General features: G+C 46.4%; 1 protein-coding gene across 2 annotated transcripts in view; it reads right to left on the reverse strand.

Moving 5' to 3' along the window:
• The window catches only part of GARNL3 (GTPase activating Rap/RanGAP domain like 3), a 127,095-nt gene that overhangs the window by 49,407 nt on the left and 62,929 nt on the right, over positions 1–14,759 (reverse strand). For both annotated transcript variants that reach the window (XM_035015772.1, XM_035015773.1), the window contains 3 exons: positions 9,947–10,011; positions 7,542–7,605; positions 5,293–5,319 (listed from right to left, as the gene is read on the reverse strand). In XM_035015772.1, coding sequence (XP_034871663.1) covers positions 5,293–5,319; positions 7,542–7,605; positions 9,947–10,011 — 156 coding nt within the window. The remainder of the gene's footprint in view (positions 1–5,292; positions 5,320–7,541; positions 7,606–9,946; positions 10,012–14,759) is intronic.

Raw genomic sequence — 14,759 nt, forward strand, 5'->3', positions numbered from 1 at the left:
GAAGAGAATCAACTTTTGCAAGGCCATTTGATGCAGTACTAGATGGGGGAATTCTTGGTGGTCAAGGAAGGGGTAGGCTAGGAACAAAGGTGTTTAAAGCGTTGGCCATTGCGTCATAGGTGGGGGGGGGGTCAAGGCAGAATGCTGGGATTCAGGACAGCTGGATCTGGGAGAATTAAGACTCTGAAAATCCAGGGGTCCAAGGCTGTGCTTCTCAGCATTTTTCTGTCCCCAACACCCCTGAAAGACAGATGCACACCCATCAGCGAGAGTGGTTTTCTACTAGAGCGTGGAAGAGGGAGGACAGGCCCAAGCTGAGCCCTCATCTGGAACCCCTCCACAGCAGCCTCTATGGCAGGCTCTTTCCCATCATGCAGGCCTCAGCTCAGAGGCCGGTTTCCAGAGAGGCCTTCCCTGACTGCCCGCAGAAAGCCATCCTCCTCCACTGTGACTCTCTGCCCTAACACTTTGCTTTCTAAGCACTATCCATACTCTGTAATTCTTTTTTTTTTTTTTTCAGATTTTATTTATTGATTTGAGAGTGTGTGGGGGGGGGAGGGAGGGGACAAGCAGATTCCCGCTGAGCATGGAGCAGGACACTGGGCTGGATCCCAGGACCCTGAGATCATGACCTGAGCCAAAACCAAGAGTCAGATGCTTAACCGACTATGCTACCCAGGCGCCCCCATACTCTGTAGTTCTTTTATTCAGTGTGTATATGCGTCTGTCTCTAGCACTAGAACATATACATCCTGTGAAGGAGGGATCAGACACCTCTTAACTTCCCACTAAATCTCCAGTGCCCACCACACAGTGCTGGGTATACTGGAGAGGATTCATAAATATTCACGGAATAATTGTGTGCATAATAACTGACAAAAGAAACAAAACTGGTCAGATACAACTTACTTTTCACAAGCTGCCTCCAAATGATTACCTCTTCCTCACAGACTTGTTTTTGGTAATTTCTTAGAATTTTGCCAGGGATCTCTATCCATTTGATGATTCTAAACTTGCCAACTTTTCTTTCTGTGTTTTGGAAATGATGACAGCAATCACATGTCTCCAAGACTATGGCATATCCCGCATTCTCCAAGGTCCCTTAAAAAGCACCCACAGTAGTGTGGAGTCTGACAGATGATCCTCTCAGGATAATAGCGCAGAGCCTAAGGCAGTGGTTCTCAAACTTGACTGGGCATCAGAATTACTTGGCAGGCTTCTTAAAATAGATTGCTAGGCTCCAATTCCAGAGTTTCCATTCAGCAGTTCTCGGGTAGGGCCCAAGAATTTGTATTTCTTTTTCTTTGTTTTTTTTAAGTAGGCTCAACAACCAGCATGGAGCCCAACAAAGGGGTTGAACTCACGACCCTGAGATTAAGACCTGAGCTGAGATCAAGAGTTGGACGCTCAACCAACTGAGCGACCCAGGTGCCCCAAGAATTTCTATTTCTGACAAGTTCCCAGGTGATGCTGATGCTGCTAGTCCAGGGACCCCACTTGGAGAACCACTGGACTAGAGGAACAGACCAGCAGACTGCCAGGAGGCACAGCATCAGGTCCAGCTGAGCTGACTGCTAGCAAGCCAAGGGCAGAAAGACTCGGTCAATGACCAGGGTCATGAGCCAGGATCCAGCAGCCTGTTAGAACCAGAAGGGGCCCCACGGCCCACTGAGTCCACGTTTTCATCTTACAGACAGGACACATGAAGACCAGGGAAGGCTAACCTGCCCACGGCTGGCACTAAGCGGAGGGCAGAATGGGAGCTGGAAGTCGGGTCTCTGGACTTCTGACCCAGTGCTCTTCCCAACCCCACAGTGTGGTCTTCTCAGTGCGGTATTGGGTTGAGGGAAGTGGAGAGCTACATGCAGAAATGGGGCCCACGGCCACCTGATCACAGGGCAAAGCTTTCAAGAGTTTTTATGGCTCTGTCACTGGCACCTTGCTGTCAGTACCCTGGCTGAGGACACCCCTCCTCCGCCCCCGCTTCAGGTGGAGACTCCAGAAAGCCCAGTGTTGCAAGGCCTAACAAAGTACCTGAAATCACCGACAGGGTCTCTAGCTAATTTTGTTTCTAGGGCTTCCCAAATGATGTCACTGATTAACTCAGAGTTTTTGCCTATCTCCAGAAATCAAGGTATTACTGAATGTAGTGGATTGTATTGTTGACAGAGACAGTTTTTGGGAGGGAATAGTTTGATTTGGGGCTACCCGACCACCACGGATCATATTTTAATAAACCATTTAACCTAACATCATTAGTGCTTCATGAGGCTGGCTGCTCCTTCCAGCACTAGATCTGGGGGTTGGGCGGGGGGAGCTTGCAAGGTCCTAAGACCAGATCTGGGGGAGGGAGGTGACTGGTAGGGGGAATCCATGCAAACTGGTTTTCTCAGGACTTACATCCTGCCCAGACACTCATCATAGAGATAAGGTCATTTTGTAATTCCTGCTTATATGGGACTTTTGATTTTTAAGTCCTAAATGGTCTGAGACAAAAGTCAACATGATTATAAACCAAAGTGCAGTCATATCCTTGGGAATTAATAGGAAGCTAAGAATTACATTTCTTTTGAAGAAAGTGAAGTATGTGGGGACACTAAGTTCCAGTAATTCCAGAAAGACCAAGAAATGATGGCCTGATTCGAAACTGAACACCCTGGGTTCCTCATTACTCTTGTTTAGGCAGTGCCTCGATATTTTTCTGATTTACATGTTCCTACGCTTCTCTCACTGTCTCCGTGCACGTTGCGGCCTGGGGCGCATGCTCTCTCCTGCGGGGCATCTCTATGCTGTGGACACACAACACTTGGGTTTCAGGACACTGACCACACTTTACCAAATCGTCAACCCTTCAGGGACATCACTAGTGTTGTTTATTAATTTTTTTCCCTGCTCATCTTTGCAGCTGATAGTTTATCACTATAATTGGGTGGAATAGGATCAATGCTCTGAGCTGAGAAGCTGGCAGAAGTGCCTTGGCCACATCCTCAGGGAAGCTCTGAGAGATGACCACCGCTCACACCTCAAATGCATTGTAATGAGTGCTCTTTTTTTTTTAAGATTTTATTTATTTATTTAATTTTAGAGAGAGAGAAAACGAGTGGAGTGGGGTAGGGGAGGAGCAGAGGGAGAGAGAATCTTAAGCAGGCTCTGCATTCAGCATGGAGCCTGATGCGGGGCTCGATCCCAGGACTCTGAGATCATGACCTGAGCTGAAACCAAGAGCTGGACGCTTAACCAACTGAGCCACCCAGGCGCCGCCGTGTGTTTCCGTATTTTTCAAATGTTTGCCAGAAATGTGTCTTACTTTCATTTCTTGCCTTCTACAAACCATACATGGAGTTCATGAATTCTGGCGCCCCAAGCGTGATTCATCCATGGATAAGATACAGAGAAAAACAGGGACGTCTGGTTTGCCGGAGCTCTGCGGCAGCCCACCCTACACCCCCAGTGCCTTCCACAGAGTAACGCCTGCCAAAAATCTGGGGCGCATTATTTCAGCTCCTTTGCACGTACATTGACGTGTTCGGGAATCAGCTGAGATGTCACTGCCTCAGACAAACCTACTCTGTTCGATGTCAAAAACCTACTCCTTCCCCTGTATCGCCTACCTTGTTTTATTTTCCTCACAGCTCTTGGCGCTCTCCACGTTATCATGTGTAGGTTTGCTCATCTGTGTAGTTTGTCTTACCCCACCAGACTGTAAGCTCCACGAAGGGACCTCGTCTTCCTCATCAATGTGTTCCCAATGCCGCAAACAGCACATGGTACACACACGGAAGGAGCTCAGGAAATATTTGTTGAATCAATGAATGAATGAGCAAATGACTGAATATACATATGTGTTTGTTTATAAAAACAACTGGGACTATACTGTAGGTATTGCCCTGTGAATTGCTGCCTCCGCCCCGTAACTAGTGCGCCGTGGAAAACTTCCCATGCCAGTAAATAAAGGTCCACCCCCTTCTTTTCAAAGGTGTCATTAGTTGTCACAATTCATTCAATCAATACATCATCCACTTATTCAGCCACCAAATACTTACTTGGTGCCCTCTCTCTCCACTGCTCTAGGATCTAGGATACAGCTGGGAACAAACTGAATAAGCTCCCCCTGCTCTTATGCTGCTTATATTCTCGGGAGGGCAACAGATACAGAGCGAGTCAATGAAAACACAAGTGTCAAGAAGAAACACAAAACGGTGCGCAGGGCAGAGGGTGAGAGGCAGGGTGTGCTAGTTTAGATAGAATGGTCAAGGACAGCCTCTCCAAGCAGAGACCCTGATATCAAGGAAAGGGTGCTCGACCCTGAGGACGTCTGGCGAGGAGCATCCTGAGGGGGTGGGAACAGCAGGGTCTTCCTGAGCAGGTGGAGGAATTAGGAAGTCAACATGGTTAGTGTGGGGGAGAGCACCCGAGAGGCAGCATGGCTGCGTCATGCAGGCCCTGGGGGTCCTGGTCAGGATTCGGGGCTCGACTTGGAGTGCGATGGGAAGCCATGACAGCTTGCAACATAGGGGTGACCTGACTTGACATTTAAAAGGACCACTGGGCTGCTACACGAGAAACAGAATAGAGTGGGAGCAGAAAGTTGGCAAATGCATAGTGCAGGTGAGAGATGATGGGTGGTGTCAAGGGATGAGAGCAGTCGTGGTGGAAACCTCGAGAAATTTGATTAGGGGTATATTTTGAAGAAATCATCACAGGATGTACTGAAGGATTAGGTGTGAGAGAAAGAGAGGTGTTAAGGATTTTTCCAAGTTTGGCCGGAGCAACTGGATGAACGATATGACCATTTACCGAAAGGCATGATATGCAAAAACTATAATTTATCAATTGCCTTTGATAGCATTTTTATTATTTCCCTACGTTAGTTATGTCCTTAGAAAACCCAATACATTTTTTAAAAGTGGGGCAACAAGGGATGGAGATGTGTAAATAAATATGGCATCAATAAATCGAATGTGCTAATAAAGTACAAACGCCCTCTCTTTGACTTACTGAAAATGAAAACCTCATTACTCACCCTGATTATGAGGCTAAAATCTGAATATTTCCAAGCAGATTTAAGTAGCTTGTTTTTATATCTTTATAGCTAGCTGCATAGGAGGTCCTGAAATCTACCTTGAAAAAATATGTTGATAAAGTCTTTCAGTGACAGTACGCTCAGTGAGCAAATCCACGTAGAGGTTTGACTGAAAGAAAAGGTCATGGTCGGGGTGAAGGGAGAAGCACATTTACAAACACAGAGGCAGAACATAGCAGGAACATAAAATTTCTCATAAAATTTCTTACCTCTTGTTCTTCAAGAACCAGCAAGTCCTGTCAAACCAAATTTTGAAAGTTATGTCCATGCTGATTTTATTTTGACTTTCTGTGACAAGCTTCCATGTACACCACTCCCCACCCCCATCCCCCAGAAGCACTTAAAATATTCCAGTTTCGTTGTACAGGTTTTTGTAAACTACTTGGTCATCTAGGAAAGTCACATTATGGCACAACTATCTGGAAACAAGGATGATGCATAGCAGCCAGAAGAAATACATAGACACCCAGGTTTCTCTATCTATTTAAAGCTAGCTTCTCACACATTGCTTCTGGGAAGATTTTGGCCAAGAAAAATGTAACTATGGTATAGCAGCCAGAAACAGAATAACATTTTTAAATAGCACCAGCCACCTTCCCGCTTGGTGGAAAGATGCCTTCTTTACCATGCGGTTTATTTTCTGTTTACTTTTTGGATCCGAGACCTTCTCCTTCCTCCTCTCCCCAACCCCTGCGGCTCAGGGCGCCCTCAGGTCCACCTACAGCAGTGAAACCACCACTACGAGGGGCCCATACACGTGCCTGCTCACACACCCGGGATGGCGGGAGAGCGCGTGGGCAGCCCCTCGTGAAGGGAAAGAGAGTCAAAACACAGATGTCGGGAAAGTGGAAGGTGTCTTTTGTTTGGTGAAAAACAGGCAGAGAGTTATGATATAAAGAGGCAGAAGGTTGCCATCTCCTGCTTCCTTGTCCTCTTTGATGCCCTGGAGGAGGGAAAGCAGACAGGGAAGCCTGGGCAGACGCGAAGTCCGCTGAGGGCCCACACTCAGCGGCAGGGTGCAGAAAGAGGCATCCCAGGGGCTCTGTGGGGCTTAGGTCCTGCGCCTGGGGGTCTCATCCAGGCTCCAAGAAGGAAAGGATTAAGAATATGACAACTTGGGGCGCCTGGGTGGCTCAGTTGGTTAAGCGACTGCCTTCAGCTCAGGTCATGATCCCGGGGTCCTGGGATCGAGTCCCGCATCGGGCTCCCGGCTCAGCGGGGAGCCTGCTTCTCCCTCTGACCCTCTCCCCTCTCATGCTGTTTCTCTCCTGCTCACTCTCTAATAAATAAATAAAAAAAAAAAAGAATATGACAACTTGTACAGATGAGGTAATAAAGACACACTGGTAGTGGCATATTTATAATTCCAAGTCGTTTTACAATTCACTATCACGAGTTAGTTTAAGCATCTCATGGCTTCAAACTGCTTAAAGTTTAACCGAACGCACCCATTTTGGCCTCAGTTCCTTCTGGGGTTGAGTCAGGGTACAAATACTATTTTAAACATTACATGAAAACAGAAGATATGGGAATTCACAACACTCCGTATTTAGCGGTAAGCTGAGAACCGATAACTTTATTTTAAAAGTTAACTATTTTAAAGGCTTGCAAGCAAAGGCTGCTCATGCTCCCATCTATCCTCCTCATACCCTCGGAGTTACTTCCCTGAAAAGCAGACTTAAGCACGACGCTCCTCCACTTAAATACTCCACAGGCTCCCTGCTGCCTGGATGGAATTCCAACCTGCCTCTCTGGCCTCTTCCCTATCACCTGGCCGGGCGTCCCCACCTCCCGGAAGCTCAACTCTGACACGTGGCTGGCACTAGGTGATGACTGCGGGTAAGTTTCGAGGGGTGAATTTCAAAGCTATATCGCCTGCAACAAGACAAAAGTTTGGCTGACATTTTTCTGATGGCCTTTGACCTAGATTATGACTCTAAACTTTTTCCTCCCAAGGCAGATTATTTTCCCTTAGCAGTAAGTCTTGAGAAAACAGGATGGATTCTGGATACCTTCTATTCTCTACGGTACACTGCACAGTGTTCTATGTGAGTTAGAGCTCAATAAACACATTTTGTGCTTTACTATTTAAAAAAAAAAAATCTAACATTCCACACAATTCCACATCACTCAGTAAAAAGACTGGCTTTTAAGCAAATAAAGTCCTTCTGAACACACACCCTTTCAGTTCATGGATCAAGGACCATAGAGTTCAGGGGTTCTCAGTTGTGGCTGTGCTTCACAATCACTCATGAGACTCCTGAAAAATGCAGATTCCCACCCCCACCTGACAAATCAGAATCTCAGCTGTAAGGTTCTTTATGATGATTGTTTTCAAAGGCCCGCAGGTGGTTCTGATTAGGCTTGGATCCGAGGCTAAGAATCACCGATGCGCTGTCTGTCCTCATCTAACACTGTGATCCAATATATACCATTAGGAGACATAAAATTCTTTTACCTTTTGGATCTCGGGATGAAAAATTTCTCTGGGGCCTTTCTCAAATTTGTCCAGGTTCATGGCACTGAAATAGAAAGGACAGAATGAGCCACAGCGTGGTGGAAACTTAACTTAGAACAAGTCTCTGTGCTTCAGAGAAACTAAATAATATCTCCTAGAAAAATCACAGCTGGATTCCCTATAGGGCCGGGCACACAGGAGATCAATGATCACGCAGGGTGCTCAATGAATGAATACATGAGAGTAACCAAACACTGCATGGTACTTTACTTATATAACTGGCCCTTGATGACACTCATCTAATAAGGGAGGAAGAGATGATCAGGAGCATGTTTCAGGCAGCCCAACTAACCTCCAAGATTCTTTTATTTATCGAAAAAGTGGTTCATTGACATTTATGTAGCAGTTAATGATAAAATGAAATGTAAGTAAGACTACCTGGTGTTTCTTTCTTCCTTTGGCAATTCCTTCGCCACTTAGGGCAAAAGGCCCTCCCCTTCACAGGATGGTTCTTTCACGTTAGAATGTCAACCTCCTTGAGCCTAAGTTCCTCCAGAGGTAAAACATGCAGTTGAAATGCACGATCCCTTAGGCCCCTTTCATCTAGGAGTCCCATATTTGTAAGGTAAACATAATAATAGCTAATATTTATAGAGTATTTATAACGTCGGGCAGCCTGCTAAATGCTTTCCATGGATGACCTCATTTAGTCTCTGTGTGGCAAACGCTATTTTATCCCCATTAAATTACTTAAAAAATTTTAAAGGTGAGGAACCTGAACTAGGATAACAAAGCTGATAAGTAGTAGAGCCAAGATTTGAACCCAGACTTACCTGCCTCCATAGTATTCATTTTTTCATTTCCTTTTAAGTTTTCAAGTTCAAGATTATAACAAAGATAACATTTTTTCTTCTATCAGCAGCACTGTAGAAGTTTTGATCTTCCATGTCTTTAAAAAAATGTTTCTGGCTGAAACGTGCTCTGGCTACATGAGTGGGGGCAGAAGCGGAGGTCCTACTCATATAACTAAATGGAAATCATAACAAAATGAAATGTCTTCAAATATAAAGAAGAAAGGAGCTGGAGTAACTTCTTTTTAGGGAAAAAAAAGTCACAGAAATCTTAAGCCAGGATAATTCTAAGTATTCCTCTCAAAGCCAGTTAAGATTTATACCTCCTTAGAAGCAGCAAGATATTTCTGTGCTCAATAAAGATGTTAACCTCTTCACTGATGCTTTCATGGCTCAGGTTTCAGACTGCTCGGAAGAAAAATCAGAAGGCCGAGAGCAGAAAGGGGAAGGTCTGCAATTTGGAGACCAAATCAAGCTTGAAGAGGAGATCTAAAAATTTTTGCTTCCGAATCTCAGTGCCCCTTTCATCAGCCAGATGCAGTCCCTGACCCATGGAGTCGAGATTGTCACTCTAACGGACGTTCTGCAAGTGTGCGTTGCAGCGGAGACACTGAAAACACCATCTCTTCCCAACACCTAGTTGCAGACAAAAAAGCACCAGGGCTCTGGGATAAGTGTTCATACTCACACAATGTGGGCCTTGGTGGCTAACAGCCCAAGCACGGGGATGATGGGGACCTGGGTTCAAATCCCAGCTCTGTAGTTTCCCAGCTGTGAGATCTTTGTCAAATCCCTTCACTTCTCTGAGGCTCTGATTCCTCCTTGGTGGAGTGTAGGTAATAATGGATCTCCTCTGCGGAGCTGGTTTAAAAATTTACTAAGAGAATGACCACAGAGCCTTCAGCACAGTGCCTGACAAACAGAAGCTACTGTCACTATGATGTAGCCTCTTGGCTGGACTGGATGAAGCAACAGGTACCGCATGAGCGGTGGCATTCCCTAGGGGGATCTGCCACCAGCATGGGAGAGCCAGGAGGGGGATGGAAAGGTGGGGGGCGGGAGCGGCAGCTGAGCGCAGAGCAGCTAGACCGTCTACTCATTTAACTCTCTCTTTGCAAAGAATAAGCACATTCTTCTCTAAGAAGCATTTGCTGACATACGAGTTTCTATTTCAAAGCAGGAAAATGAGAGGAAAAAGATTTCTTGATTTTCTTTATGAGACCGAAGTATTAGCGTGCATGCAAGAGAAAAGGAGCAGGCTACGTAGGCAGTTCGGAGATGCGTAAGAGCGGAGCTTAATTCCCACCACGAGCTGGCGGTGTGAACTTTCCCTCTTGGAGCTTCCACCTCTGCCTCTGCACAGTGGGGTGAGAGCAGTGCCCGTCCCACCGAGGTGCTGTGAAGACGGCAGGGGATACTGCACGTCAGAGGCTTAGCAAGGTGTCTGGGACGTGGGCAAGGCTCCAGAAAGTAGAAAAATAGCATCAGAACGACCACAGAAGAAAAATACTTATAAAGGCTCCTGGTGTTGGGTTCTTCTTCTTGAGTACTCACCTTAAGATGGACTTCACAGAGAGAGTTTTTGTGGGACTGTACGGAAGGCATATTTTCTGGGTACCCTGGAAAGTCAGAACACCGGATCAGTGAGGAGTTTGGCAATTTCCATCTCTCAAGAAGCCTTACCTGGCCGTTTAAAAGACTATATGAACCTGGGCGCCTGGGTGGCTCAGTCGGTTAAGCGACTGCCTTCGGCTCAGGTCATGATCCTGGAGTCCCAGGATCGAGTCCCTCATCGGGCTCCCTGCTCGGCAGGGAGTCTGCTTCTCCCTCTGCCCTCTGCCCTCTTGTGCTCTCTCTCATTCTCTCTCTCTCAAATAAATAAATAAAATCTTAAAAAAAAAAAAAAAGAATATATGAACCTATATATGAAGAAACACATTCTGTCATGGGAAAAATCTTCCTCAGGCTTGACAGCATCTTCCACCATTCCCCAACCCCAACACTATGGATTTAAGCATTACTCTTCAATGTATGGACTGGGGGGGGTCCTTGGTGTTGTAGGTGCAGTGAGTGGATGAGCCATCTGACTGAGATGAGAAAGGGTATGGTCTCTGAGCCAAGAGTCAGATCAGCCTCAAAGATAATGAGAAGAAAGCAGTCTTTGCATGTTCAGTGGGACCTACATGTGAGATCTCCAAGTTGAAGGCTTTCTGAACTAGAAATCATTTAAATCTTTTGAGAGGTTTTCATAACATGTACTTTTATATTTTTCTGTGTTTACTTTTTTTTTTTTTTTTTAAGTAGGCTCCGTAACTAACCAGGGGCTTGAACTCACAACCCTTTGATCAAGGGTCACATGCTCTACCGACGGAGCCAGCCAGGCGCCCCTCTGTGTTTACTATTTAAACTGTTTCTTTCTCTCTAAATGAGTACCCACTGTGACTAACTCATGGAAAGTACTCAGTGGATATTTGTTGTGTGAAAGGGAATGAATGAAGGGTTGCCCGAATGGTTCAGGCCCACGTCCAAACCACCCAGCAGAGATGAGTGCTACTCTCTTTATAATCTCCAGAAAGAGATATAATGCAGATTTATAATCCACAATGGATTTATACTGCACGTTTAGCAAAAGGGATTACAATGTAGTACACATTTAAAACTTTCCAACCTTGACTAATAATAAAATTGGCAGCACGAACTGCTAGAAAAGGCGCAGGGCATTTCTTGTAGGAAATGGGCAAAGAAGGATATAGGGTTTTCCTTGTGTTTTCGAGAGAACACCTGCCAACCCATCTGTCCAAGCCCTGAACACTGGTGTCACAGTAGCAGAGTTCTTCGACCTCGACAAGCCCATGATCTCTTTTGGTAAACTAAACATTCACACCATGCCCCTGGAGAACCAGTAACCTCACCCGCACTCCAGGCTGGGGAGTGCGTCTTTCCAGCTAACCCTCAGAAGTTGCACTAGGGCGCCCGGGTGGCTCAGTCGGGCGAGCAACTGCCTTCGGCTCAGGTCATGATCCTGGAGTCCCAGGATCGAGTCCCGCATCGGGCTCCCTGCTCAGCAGGGGGTCTGCTTCTCCCTCTGACCCTCCCCCCTCTCATGCTCTCTCTCTATCATTCTCTCTCTCAATAAATAAAAATCTTTCAAAAAAAAAAAAAGAAGTTGCACTAGACAGAGCCCTTCTTATGGGTTCTCTTTAGCCAATGTAGTTTACATTAAAGAGATTTTAAGAAGATTTCCAATATAGGGGAATATTATGATGAAAATAGGCATTTTCAAATTCCACATAACTCACCCATTGAAACCTGAGTTATTTCGGTGGCCTTGTTTTTTTTGCTGGCCCCGGCCTGCCTTACACTGTGGTCACCTGTATGGGATGCCAACCCTTCTAGAAGAGGGTCTTGAATCTGACCTTCTTGCTCAACCCCTACCTTGGCTACCTTTTCTTCTCACCGAGCACAACAAATGCAGTTTTAGAGAAGCCAAGGGCGGCCTGAAGGGGGAATATATGGAATAGGAGAGGATCCAGCCCCTGCCTGGCTGATGGTAACATCTTCATAAGCTGCCTACACGGATGCGAAACCCCAGGCTCAGGGGATTGTGGATTTGTAATCTTCTTCACCGCATGCTGGCAAAGCTCTTCTTCCCCATCTTCTCCCTTTTGTAGCTTTGCAGAGTTGCCCTCTAACAAAAAACACCTTTCGGTTCTGTTTTCTAGTGGGATCAACAGAGGCATGGTCAGAGCCAAGTACACATACGTATCCGGAAACACCAAGTGATCACTGCAAGGATGTGCAAGTGCGCGTCGGACATTACCCCCTTACGTGGCAGCTGTGTGTGTGCGCGCGATCGTGTGTGTGTGTGAGCGTGGACCAGTGTCTTTAAGGCCCTTGCAGTGATTATCCCTGAGTAGCTGGACTTTGAGCCTCTTCTTTTTTCTTTTTTAAAAGGATTTTATTTACTTACTTGACAGAGAGAGACAGTGAGAGAGGGAACACAAGCAGGAGGAGTGGGAGAGGGAGAAGCAGGCTTCCTGCCGAGCAGGGAGCCTGATGTGGGACTCGATCCCAGGACCCTGGGATCACGACCTGAGCCGAAGGCAGATGCTTAACCGACGGAGCCACACAGGTGCCCCGAGCCTCTTCTTTTTACTAAGGGCATTGTCTGGATGGAATTTGTACAGTAAGTATGAGGGGGTTTTTTTTGTGTTTTTTTTTAAGTCTTGTCTTTGTGTTTAGAAGAAACACAGCACAGATAGACAAGACTGTTTAGGTCAGGGCTCACACATGTAGCTGTGTGTCTGTTTTAGAATGGAATGGGAGCTCATGGCGGAGGCATACGCTTCTTTGGATTTCCCGCAGCCTTGAGCACTAGTTCTGGGCCCAAAGGGGCTTCACGACGGACCCCTCCTGCCAAGCTCTGCTTTGATTTCTTCAGTCCCTCCCAGCCCTTCAGCACTTGTAGCTGGTGGCCAACGCCCACCCTGCCCCGGCACACACAGCAGGCTCCGGAGCGGAGGCTCTGGGGAAGGCACCGCACTTCTCAACAGAGTGGGGCTGACTCATCAGGCCAGCCCCACTGCCTTCACGGGGTCCTGCGGGTCAAATGACTCTTCCTTGACTTCTCCTGGCGCCAGGAGTCCCCGAGCTCCTCATTTGTCTTGTCTTCCTTGTTCCTTCTTTCTGGAATGCTCCCTGCCTGCCCCCTTCCCCTACTCTGTTTTTAGTTTGTTTGTTTTTAAGATTTTATTTATTTATTTGAGAGAGAGAGAGAAAGCACAAGCAAGGGGAGGGACAGAGGGAGAGGGAGAATCAGACTCCCCACTGGGCCGGGAGCCTGACACGGGGCTCAGTCCCAGGACCCTGGGATCATGACCTGAGCTGAAGGCAGACACTTTACTGCCTGAGCCACCCAGGTGCCCGTCTCTTACTCTTAATGTGGTTAGTTCCTTTTCCTCCTGCAGGTCTCTTTAAATGTCACCTCCTTGAAAAACTTTTCCTGCACTATCTGATCTGAAGTTGGTCTCCCATATCATTCTGCCTTTGTTTCCTTCAAAGTGTTTATCTCAATTTATAATGTAACAGAGACAACATCTTTAGAAATTAAAATAAGCAAAATTCCCTCCTGCATCTGCCTCACCCTCCTTCCTCTAGTACCTGGCAACCTTCCCAGGTGAGGAGGTGGGGCGGCTGTTACTGCCCGAAGAAAGAAGACAGGACGGGGAGAAAATCCATTCTAGAAAGGTGGCAGAAGTACAGAACTGCCCTTTCTTGTTTTGGTGGAAGAAGTAAGAAGAAAGGTAGGAAAGCTAAGGCGTTAGATGCTGGAGCCCTTGATTCTGCCGTTCAGAGGGCAGGCCTCAAAGAGGGTGAGGGACACTGGAAACATATTAAAATAAGACATGGAGACATCTAAGAACATTTGGATTAGGGGCTCACTTCCCAGGCACGGCCTTCTGTAGGAATCTTGAAGTCCAGGTAGAACCTGTTTGAACCTGACGAGGGGCAATAACTCAGCAGCTTCAAGCGCGGATGGTCAGCAAGATTAGAAACATAAGCCTAAAGCAATGCTTCTGCCCCTCCCCACCTGCCCCGTGGCTTGCAGGGGATGTGCTGGTGAGAAGGACAGAGCTGAGAGGCTCAGTGACTAGCGAGACCTGGGATCAGGTCCCAGAGGTCACAGTGTGCAATGACTTCACCACAAGGGGCAAATGGCTGGGACCATGGATTTCAGTGACAGGTACTTTCCAGTGAATAAAATCTTAAATCTTTCCAATAAATAAAATCTTAAAAAAAAACCCAACCCAAACAGGCCAGAAAAGAGTCTTCCTGGTGCAGAAGATAAAAGGCTTTAGAAAAGGACACGATCACTTCTCACTGGGTGAATAAAGGGAAAAGACCGTCATGTATGCACCTGAGAACAATGGGCACACAGTCCTTCACCATTATCTTCTAAAACCAGTGCATCAACTTTGCTCCAGGACAGCTCTGATGATGATATGACTGAACCCCATTTCAGTGGCATGGGGAGAGAGGTGAGAGCCAAAACCTTTCTGCAGGAAATCATTCATGAGTAAGAGCTAACTCGGGTTTACATTAGACTTTTATCTTAAACCTGCTTAAAAAGAGAAAAATTTCTGCAACATAACATGGACATTTATATAAACAGAGGCAGCAGAGCACACAGGTTAGGCTGGACTTTGGTGTCATTCATTAATTCATTCAATAAATACTTCTTGAGCTACTTCTATGTGCCAGATACCGGGCTGGGTGAGAACAAAGCAGTTATGTCCCCTACTTTCATGGAGCTCACAGTCTAGGGAGAGAGACAGCATGAGTCAAAGAATTACATACAGAATTAATT

This window comes from Mirounga leonina, unplaced genomic scaffold, assembly GCF_011800145.1.
Source record: "Mirounga leonina isolate KUSES-001 unplaced genomic scaffold, KU_Mleo_1.0 Mir_170, whole genome shotgun sequence".
Classification (NCBI taxonomy): Eukaryota; Metazoa; Chordata; class Mammalia; order Carnivora; family Phocidae; genus Mirounga; species Mirounga leonina.